Source organism: Primulina huaijiensis, chromosome 18 (assembly GCF_012295235.1).
Source record: "Primulina huaijiensis isolate GDHJ02 chromosome 18, ASM1229523v2, whole genome shotgun sequence".
In the NCBI taxonomy this organism is placed as follows: Eukaryota; Viridiplantae; Streptophyta; class Magnoliopsida; order Lamiales; family Gesneriaceae; genus Primulina; species Primulina huaijiensis.
In genome coordinates this window covers 8,042,311-8,052,176 of record NC_133323.1, presented here as the reverse complement: position 1 = coordinate 8,052,176, position 9,866 = coordinate 8,042,311, and the positions used below count along the sequence as shown (strand labels likewise).

Below are 9,866 nucleotides of genomic sequence, written 5' to 3'. Positions count from 1 at the left end.
TAATTGATTTGTTATTACATAGAAGTTAATTCAAGTAATCGAAAAATTCAATAATTAGTAAATGAAATATTTTATCAAAAATTCAATTAATTTAGCATGTTCAGATATCCAAAAATTTAAAATAAATAAATAAATAATCGAGATTAACTGAGAAATATGTTTAAAAATAGTAACCGAGTTATCATAATAAGCAATCAAAATATTAACTTAAATTAGCCCAATCGATTGATAAGATCAAAAATCAAATTTTTGGGTGAAATAATTTTACTCATGTTGAGTATAATAATTGAAACGTGATGATTAAGTTGTTATACGATTTAAAATATATTTGATTTGTTTTGTTGTCACCGCCTCTTTTGGTAAAATGACAAGTGTTTGAACTTACAATTGATATCATAGTCAATGTCACGGATTCGATTTTCATTGATATCAAGAAATATAATTATTGAGAGACAGTTGAATACAATAATTATCTTTATTGAGTAAAATAATTGAAACATGATATTTCGACTACTATATTAAATTTTATTAATATGATTAATTATAATTTTTAGTAAAACGAAAAACGTTAACTTACTTTACTTTCTCTTATATAAAATTTTTTATATCTTTTTTAAAAAATTGTGGGACATAGGACATAAGCGATGATATATTTTATTATGGGCCACGTGTCATTTGGACTTCGAGTAAATTATGTCAAGTGGATAATTGGAGTAAACGACCATACCTTGTTTTTATTAAACCCGTGAAAGGGAAAGAATGTAGCATTTTCAAGCTCCAACTATCTAAAAGTTAACCCTCAAATTCCAGGTTTCCAGAAGTCACATTCGCCGAAACCCATTATTTAATTTCTCAAGAAGAGAGAGAGATGGAAGGTGAAATGAAATTAGACAGGTGGGGTTACGAAGTTAGAACTTGTTCAGATGCTTGTATGTCTGCCATCGATTCATACTATCAACAGGTAAAATGTTAGTGTAGCTTCTTTTATTTCTTGAAAGATGTTTTCATGATGTTTTATTTGTTGTATGGTTCTTTGATTACTTGAGGGTTATTTTCTAAGTGTTGTTTGATGTATAGTTCTTTGATTTCTTGAAAGATATTTTATGGTTCTTCTTTATTGTTTAGTTCTTTGGTTTCTTGAAAGATGGTTTCTAGATGTTACTCGTGGTGTAGTTCTTGGATTCCTCTAAATTCACTTTTTGAAATGTTATTTATTGTGTGGTTCTTTGATTGCTTGATAGATTTCTGCCCATTTTGCTGTTCTTGAAATGAATGAGTTCTTGAATTTGCGGTTTTCTTAGGTGCTTAGTTATGGGAGAAAAAGGTCTGTAATATTGGATGCTCCAAGAAGCGATCCACAATGTGTTCTTGGAAACATTTTGGCTGCTCATTTTCTCTGCTCCGGGGATTCATCTCGTGCTTCGCCGTTCATTGATGCGGCCAAGTCTTGTCTCGTATATATTTTGTTGATTCAATATTATTAATGGGTTCGGTTTTAGGGTCTTATGATTCGGCATCTCTTTCTTTCTGGTGCCTATTCTTTCTTTTATCTTCTTCATAATGGATGGATTTTTTGAATTTGGACAGAATCATGCTAGTTCGTATGAGAAGGCCGTGTTTGATGTTGTGCTGTATTTCATTTCTCCTGATAGAGATGATGATCTAGCTGTGGAGTTGCATTCCAAGGTTACTACTGAATATTGATCACTCTGGGTTAGTTGTCACACGTTGGTTGGATAAAAATCTAGTTGTATATATGGACTTGGACAATCCTCCACCTTTGAGACCTTTTGGATTGAGTTAGGTTCAAGTCCCTATCTTAACATGGTATCAGAGCTCAAGTTCCACGGTTTTATGTTGGACTGTCCATAGGTGGACCACCTCTTCTGCCAATAGTTGAGTCACCAGTATACTTCATCCTCTAGATGTTCATTATACCACTTGAGGGGGGTGTTAGTTGTGCCAAATCGGTTGAATAAAAATCACTGGGAGTTACATATATGAACTTGGACAATCCTCCCCTTGAGCTAATTTTGGGGCTGAGTTAGGTCAAAATCCCAATTTAGTCTGTTTCCTTTTCTTGATCTAGTTTATATCTTGTTTTTCCTTTGTTGATATTTTTTTCAATTTATTATTAGTATGGTGGGAACATTATTGAAGTTTTCAGACACCTATAGATGGTGAAATTCAAAATTTTAAATATCTGGCATGTACTCCGTGATCATGATTTAAGGTTCTTTTTATTGGCTTTGTTACAGCTCTTACAAGATTTCCCTAGAGATCTTGTATCACTTAAGAGAGCTCAAATTCTATGCTTTTATATGGGCCAACCGGATCTATCTTTGAAACTTGTAGAACAGGTACTTACTGAAGTTGTGGTTGAACAAATCTCGTGTGTCTTCCTTGCCAGTTGTGATTTTGAAATGGCTTTTACATTTCCGTGACAGTATTTCAAAGATTATCTTCTTGTGTATAATGACAACTGTTCAGAAACAGATAAATAAGAGATGAAAATCAAACCTCCTAGATTGAAAAATCTGTTCTTGGAACAGGTCCTGCCAATTAATGGGAATGAAAATTATATATATAGCATGCTTGCCTTTCCTTTATTAGAGCTTGGCAGAATGGAAGAAGCAGAGAAAGCTGGAAAGAAGGGATATGAGATCAACAAGGATGACCCTTGGTCACAACATGCCGTAAGTTTGCCTGGATTCATCTTCTTTTATTCAGTTTATAACACTAAATTTAGAATGCATCATCGCTTATCTTCGTTTCGACTTTTTTTAAAAAAAAAGACATTTAGTATAGAATGATTTTTTCATTTTAACATGAGATTCCAATTTTCTTTGGATACATTATTTAATCATGGTCATTGAAAATTCTTTTGGCTTTCCTAATGCACCAGTTTTCATACTTTGTAGCTCAACTTGAAGCGTTATTACCTTTTGTATGTGGAGTGTGACATTCGTACATTGATAAATTTTACTGGTGGCAAGAAGTAAATAATTGCTTGATTGTCCAATAAAAGCTTTGTACTTTGATGGACTCTTACATGATCGTGGTATTTTCTTTATGCAGCTTTGCCATGTTTACCAGTTTGATTGTCGCTTCAAGGAAGCGGTGGAATTCATGGAGGACTGTGCAAGATCATGGAGTTCTTTATCGTCTTTTATGTTTGTAGATATTCACAAAAAACAGCATTGTTACTTTCTATTTCTTCCATTCAGATTTAAAGATGCATTTTTATTAGGTTGACACACAACTGGTGGCATGTTGCTCTATGCTATTTAGAAGGCAAGGCTCCTATGACTAAAGTACGAGATGTTTATGATCATTGTATCTTGAAAGAACTGGAAAGAAGTGATGCCGTGCCTGCTGAGGTATACATCATGCTTTTCTTTCATCGCAGTTTATTTTTTCGTCGTTTAGAATATACAGTTGTGTTCGATTGTTGCAGGTCTACTTAAACGCTGTTGGTCTTTTACTGCGTGTATATGTCCGTGGTGAGCTTGATGCATTTGGTGACCGCCTAAGGGTTTTAGCCAATAATCTAACAAATCAAGTGAGTAACCACTTGCCATTATCTTCGTCTCTCGTTCTCTCTCTTTCATTTAAAAAAAATGTTCAAATTAGTTTGTTTTTCATTGGGGGAAAAAATAATAGGCATCAATGGAAGAGAAGGGTGTAACAAAATAGGTTTGTCCCCTGCACTTTTTTGACAAAAGTTGCTAATCATGCTTTGTATTTGAGACTTCATCATATAAGTATGTCGGATATGGTACTCTGATAGTCTGATTATTCGAACATGAACCGCTCGGTTTAGGCATTTTGGTTTCTGGAGTGGCACTTCGATATCTTGGCACTGTGGGCTCTATCATTTACTGGAGAATTCACCAAAGCTGAAGATCTTCTCAAGGGCCTGAATTCGAGGTGCGGGATCTTATTGTTCTCTCCCATGGTATTTGTTGCACAGAAATCTAGTATCCGATTTGATGTGCATTTCTTTGTGTAGAATTTCTGTGATGAGCGAGAAGAAACGACAATTAATGCTGAGGGGACTCTCGGTTCGTTTCTCTTTTTTTTTTTGTGCATTTGAAACGCGTCCAATTCTGCACCGCCCTGAAAATTGCAATCAGTAGTTGTTTCTTGCTAACTATCTATTTTTAATCCGACATTGACTTGATAAACGATTGTTTAGACATCTTGATTTAGCTTTGAACTTTGAATACTCGTCTTAAATGGAGAGTCTTGATGATATAAACACCCCTTTTTAGCTTGCAGAATGTCTCTTTAAGTATGGGAAGGGAGACTATGAGCAGGCACGGGAATCCCTTGGACATGAATTCGATGCTGTGAACTTTAAGGTAGCATGACAAATGCATCTGAGTTCTTATTTTTCGCCATATTCTAATGTATCCCGGTTGGGAAGATATCAAACGATCATTGTTGTGCTAGATAATCGGGGCGTCTGATGAGCAGCTTGAGGTATTCACTGAAGTATATATCAGTTTGCTTCTTAATACCGGGGAACCCACGAAAGGTACGAGTTAAGAGCTTGACTCCATAAAAGAAATAACATGTACTTGAAATATTATTTCAACCTTCTTCCTCATCCGTTTCTAAACTCCTGGTTACGCCCCTGAGTAGTTTACTTGTGTTCCTTGTAGCAATCCAAGCTATTGAAAAACAGTTGAAGCAGCGGGAAGGCGCGCCATTCTTGTGGTGCCTCTTGGTATGTGTTTCTTTGACGATTTCGCATTTTTGTTCCTTTAAACACGTTCTAGCTCCTATCGTCGTCGAATTCATGATACAGGAGAAAGCTTTTTTAATGTTGGGAAAGGGAGAAGAAGCTGAAGGATGTGGCAAGAAAGCCAGGGAACTAGAAGCTGCATATTTCACTTAGATAACGATTGTAGATTATGTTCACGTACATTTAAGTCTGTCTAAATAAGTGTTATCGAATGTTTTTATTAATTTAATAATAATAATTTGAAGAAGAATAAGAACGTACCTCAGATGTCAGTGAATTTACTGATAATAATGTGTGTTGTGAAAAAGTAAAAATTTACGATAAAAAGTAAAAATCTCAAACTCTCAAAATTATCACAATACACACATTATAATATTTTTCTCTCAACTCAATTGTAATTTTCTTCACAAATGAGAGATCTATTTATAGAAAATTTTTACAAATAATCTAAAAATAAATTACATCATTACATTCATCATCACACACAAATTTCAATATTCAACACCTAATTTTACCTAATTTTCAACATTCAAATATTCAACATTCAAATATTCAATACACACAGTTTCCAGGTTATTTTTCAATACTCCCCCTTGTGATGATGATCATAATGACTGTCTTCATTACGTGTTTTTATACTGCCTCGTTAAAAACCTTACTAGGAAAAACTCATTGGGATAAAAACCATAGTAAGGGAAAAAGAGTGCAGTCACGTAAACTCCCCCTCATGTTGACACGAACAATTCTTCACAGATTTCGTAGATTGCGCATCCCAATATTATATATATGCTTTCTGAATATTGTCGTAGGAAGTGCCTTTGTGAAGAGATCTGATGAGTTTTCACTTGATTGAATGTGACGAACATCAATACATTTATTCTTCTCAAGCTCTTTGGTGAATGCGAAGAACTTAGGAGGAATATGTTTAGTTCTGTCGCTTTTTATGTATCCTTCTTTCATTTGAGCAACACATGCAGCATTATCTTCATATAGTATCACAGGCTTCTCGTCGAATGATAATCCGCATGAGATTTGGATATGTTGGGTCATTGATTTTAACCACACACATTCACGGCTTGCTTCATGTAGTGCAATAATCTCGGCATGATTTGATGAAGTTGTTACAAGTGTTTGTTTCTGTGAACGCCAAGAAATTGCAGTGCCTCCACGAGTAAATACATATCCAGTTTGAGAACGTGCTTTGTGTGGATCAGATAAGTATCCAGCATCGGCATAACCAATTATACTTGGATTAGCATCTTTTGAATACAAAAGTCCCAAGTCTGTCGTTCCTCGTAGATAACGGAATATATGTTTAATTCCGTTCCAATGTCTCTTTGTTGGATATGTGCTAAATCTTGCCAATAAATTTACGGCAAAAGATATATCAGGCCTTGTACAATTTGTAAGATACATAAGGGCACCGATAGCACTTAGATATGGTACTTCTGGACCAAGAATATCTTCATCATCTTCACATGGACGGAATGGATCCTTTTCTATGTTTAATGATCTAACAACCATTGGAGTACTTAAAGGATTTGATTTGTCCATATTAAAACGTTTAAGGATCTTTTCTGTATAATTTGTCTGGTGAACAAATATTCCACATTCTTTTTGTTCAATTTGTAAACCCAGACAATACTTGGTTTTTCCAAGATCCTTCATTTCAAATTCTTCTTTCAAGTATGACACAACTTCTTGAATTTCCTTATTTGTTCCAATGATGTTTAAATCATCAACATATACAGCAATAATTACGCATCCGGATGTTGTTTTCTTAATGAAAACACAAGGGCATATTGAATTATTTACATATCCCTTTTTCATCAAGTGATCACTTAGCCTATTATACCACATTCTGCCGGATTGCTTCAACCCATATAATGATCTTAGTAATTTCACAGAATAACATTCTCTGGGTTTTGAACTTTGTGCTTCAGGCATCTTAAATCCTTCAGGGATTTTCATATATATATTACTATCAAGTGATCCATATAAGTAGGCTGTAACAACATCCATAAGACGCATTTCTAAATTTTCAGATACTGCCAAGCTAATCAAATACCGAAACGTAATTGCATCCATCACAGGAGAATACGTTTCTTCATAATCAATTCCAGGCCTTTGAGAAAAACCTTGTGCAACAAGTCGAGCTTTATATCTTACTATTTCATTTTTCTCATTTCGCTTTCGAATAAAAACCCATTTGTATCCAACAGGTTTTACACCTTCAGGTGTAAGGACTATAGGTCCAAAAACATTACGTTTATTTAGCGAATCCAATTCAACCTGGATGGCATCTTTCCATTTTATCCAATCCTGCCGATTTTTACATTCACCAAAAGATTTTGGTTCATGATCTTCATTATCATTTATGATGTCGATTGCCACATTATAAGAAAATATATCATCAATTTCTTCTATATCTTTTCGGTTCCATATTTTTCCAGTATTAATATAATTGATAGAGATTTCATGATTCTCGTCAGTTTGTGGTTCTGACAAAACATTTTCATCATCATGTGTTTCTTCAGGAACATCATTCTCTATTTTGTGATCATTATGTGTTTCTTCAGGAACATCATTCTCTATTTTGTGATCATTGTGTTTCTCTATGAATTTTCTTTTTCGAGGATTTTTATCCTTGGAACCAACTGGCCTTCCACGCTTCAGGCGTTTAATGACATCATGACTATCTTCAATTTGTTTCTTCGGAATTTCAATTCGAGCAGGGGCATTTGCAGCATGTATATATGATTTAGTTACCCCTTTTGTGTCTGCAAATGCATCTGGTATTTGATTTGCTATTCTTTGCAAGTGCACAATTTGCTGTACATCTTTTTCACATTGTTTTGTTCTTGGATCCAGATGTAACAATGATGATACATACCATGTAATTTCTTTTTCGGTATGTTTCTGTTCTCCCCCTAACATTGGGAAGATTTCCTCATTAAAATGACAATCAGCAAAACGTGCTGTGAACACGTCGCCTGTCTGTGGTTCAAGATATCGAATGATCGATGGACTATCATAACCAATATAAATTCCAATCTTTCTTTGAGGTCCCATTTTCTTTCGTTGAGGTGGTGCAATAGGCACATACACCATACATCCAAAAATTCTCAGATGAGAAATGTCTGGTTCTTTACCAAATGCAAGCTGCAATGGGGAGTATTTATGATATGCACTTGGTCTGATGCGAATTAATGAAGCAGCATGTAAAATTGCATGTCCCCATATAGAAATAGGGAGCTTTGTTTTCATAATCATTGGTCTAGCAATCATTTGCAGACGTTTAATCAATGATTCAGCCAATCCATTTTGAGTATGTACATGAGCAACAGGATGCTCAACAATGATTCCCATAGACATACAATAATCATTGAAAGTCTGGGAAGTAAATTCACCAGCATTATCAAGTCTAATTTTCTTGATTGTATAATCGGGAAATTGATTCCTCAATTTTATTATTTGAGCAAGTAATCTTGCAAATGCAACATTTCGAGTTGACAATAAACATACATGTGACCATCTGCTGGAGGCATCAATCAATACCATAAAGTATCTGAATGGTCCACATGGTGGATGGATTGGTCCACAAATATCACCCTGAATACGTTCAAGAAACATTGGTGATTCAGTTTGGATTTTGGCTGGTGATGGTCTTATAATAAGTTTTCCAAGAGAACATGCTTTACATTGAAACTTATTATTCTGAAAGATCTTCTGGTCTTTCAATGGATGACCATGTGTATTTTCTATAATTCTTCGCATCATTGTTGAACCAGGATGTCCTAATCGATCATGCCAATTGGTTAATATTGAAGAATTATCAATTACCATGTTTGATTCAATGGGACGTATATGTGTATAATGCAATCCAGTAGGGAGCATTGGTAGTTTTTCAATCACATATTTCTTTCCTGATTTATATGTGGTAAGACACATATATTTCTCATTCCCTTCATTCATTGTTTGAGTATCATACCCATGGGAATATATATCATTAAAACTCAACAAATTTCTTTTCGATTGTGGTGAATATAAAGCATCATTGATCAAAAATTTTGTACCATTAGGTAACAAAAATTGTGCTTTACCACATCCTTTAATCAAGTCTACAGGACCTGATATTGTATTCACCGTTGTTTTTGTTGGTTTTAGTTCCAAGAAATATCTTTTATCTCGGAGGATAGTGTGCGTTGTACCACTATCGGGTATGCAAACTTCAGCTTTGCTCATAGCATTTTCCATATTTGAACTTCAAAAAATATGCAATGAAAAAAAATTAATGACAATACATATTTAAATATAACACATATCATAATTGTACAATAAAACATTATCATATAAATACATGAAAAATAAATTATTGTACATTTATATTCTACCACTATATTGTTCATTTTCAGAGAAATCATTGAGAAAATCTGCAGCATCAATATTGTTCATTTCTATCCCACCAACATATTGATCATTTCCAGAGAAATCATTCATAAAATCAGCAGCATCAAAATGAGTTGAATCACTCAAACGGTCACTTCGCTCAGTGAAGTTGGTCTCCTTTTCTTTCCCCTTTATCGATTCTTTATAAAGTTTGCAAAGATGCTCAGGGGCTCGACAAATACGAGACCAATGTCCTGGAGTACCGCATCTGAAACAAGAACTTTCAAATCTTTTCGAGTGATTTTCATTAACACTCATGTTTTCTTGATGCCTTTTCTGTGGATGGTTTGGGACGTTATTTTGAGATGAGTTATAGAAATAACTATCTCGATTATTTTCAAAACCACGGCCGCGTCCACGACCACGACCACTTCCTCGTCCACGTCCACGTCCACGACCTCGACCTCGACCTCGACCTCGACCAAAACCTTGTCTTTGAATTTGATTTTGGTTTCCAGGTTTAAATTCCTTTTTACTTACAGCATTTACTTCTGGAAATGCTGATGATCCAGTGGGTCGGGACTGATGATTTCTCATTAGTAGCTTGTTGTTTTTTTCTGCCACAAGAAGACAGGCGATGAGCTCAGAATATCTCGCAAATCCTCGCACTCTATATTGTTGCTGTAAAGTTATATTTGATGCGTGAAACGTTGAAAATGTTTTTTCA

At 34.7% G+C, this 9,866-nt stretch overlaps 1 protein-coding gene across 3 annotated transcripts; it reads left to right on the top strand.

The window, feature by feature from the left end:
• The first annotated feature begins 736 nt into the window (after nt 1–736).
• Nucleotides 737–5,027, top strand: LOC140964773 (uncharacterized). 3 transcript variants are annotated; one of them, XM_073424701.1, is made up of 14 exons: nt 737–961; nt 1,302–1,454; nt 1,588–1,686; nt 2,259–2,360; nt 2,553–2,696; nt 3,079–3,173; nt 3,251–3,380; nt 3,458–3,562; nt 3,824–3,930; nt 4,013–4,064; nt 4,275–4,364; nt 4,456–4,540; nt 4,668–4,732; nt 4,814–5,027. In XM_073424701.1, the coding sequence occupies exons 1-14, from the start codon at nt 869–871 to the stop codon at nt 4,901–4,903; spliced, it is 1,410 nt and encodes a 469-aa protein (XP_073280802.1). In that variant the 5' UTR covers nt 737–868; the 3' UTR covers nt 4,904–5,027. The 3 variants fall into 3 exon arrangements, with proteins under 3 accessions (XP_073280802.1, XP_073280804.1, XP_073280803.1); XM_073424702.1 differs by having other exon boundaries at nt 749–961; nt 1,310–1,454; XM_073424703.1 differs by lacking the exons at nt 4,668–4,732; nt 4,814–5,027 and having other exon boundaries at nt 4,282–4,364.
• Nucleotides 5,028–9,866: the final 4,839 nt, after the last annotated feature.

What these genes read in the sequence shown, in the direction of transcription:
- LOC140964773 (XM_073424701.1), top strand. Translation starts at nt 869, where the DNA reads ATGGAAGGTGAAATGAAATTAGACAGGTGGGGTTACGAAGTTAGAACT. An exon ending in ACCCTTGGTCACAACATGCC is followed by an intron (nt 2,697 to 3,078) that starts GTAAGTTTGCCT and finishes TTCTTTATGCAG; the next exon opens with CTTTGCCATGTTTACCAGTT. An exon ending in GTGATGCCGTGCCTGCTGAG is followed by an intron (nt 3,381 to 3,457) that starts GTATACATCATG and finishes CGATTGTTGCAG; the next exon opens with GTCTACTTAAACGCTGTTGG.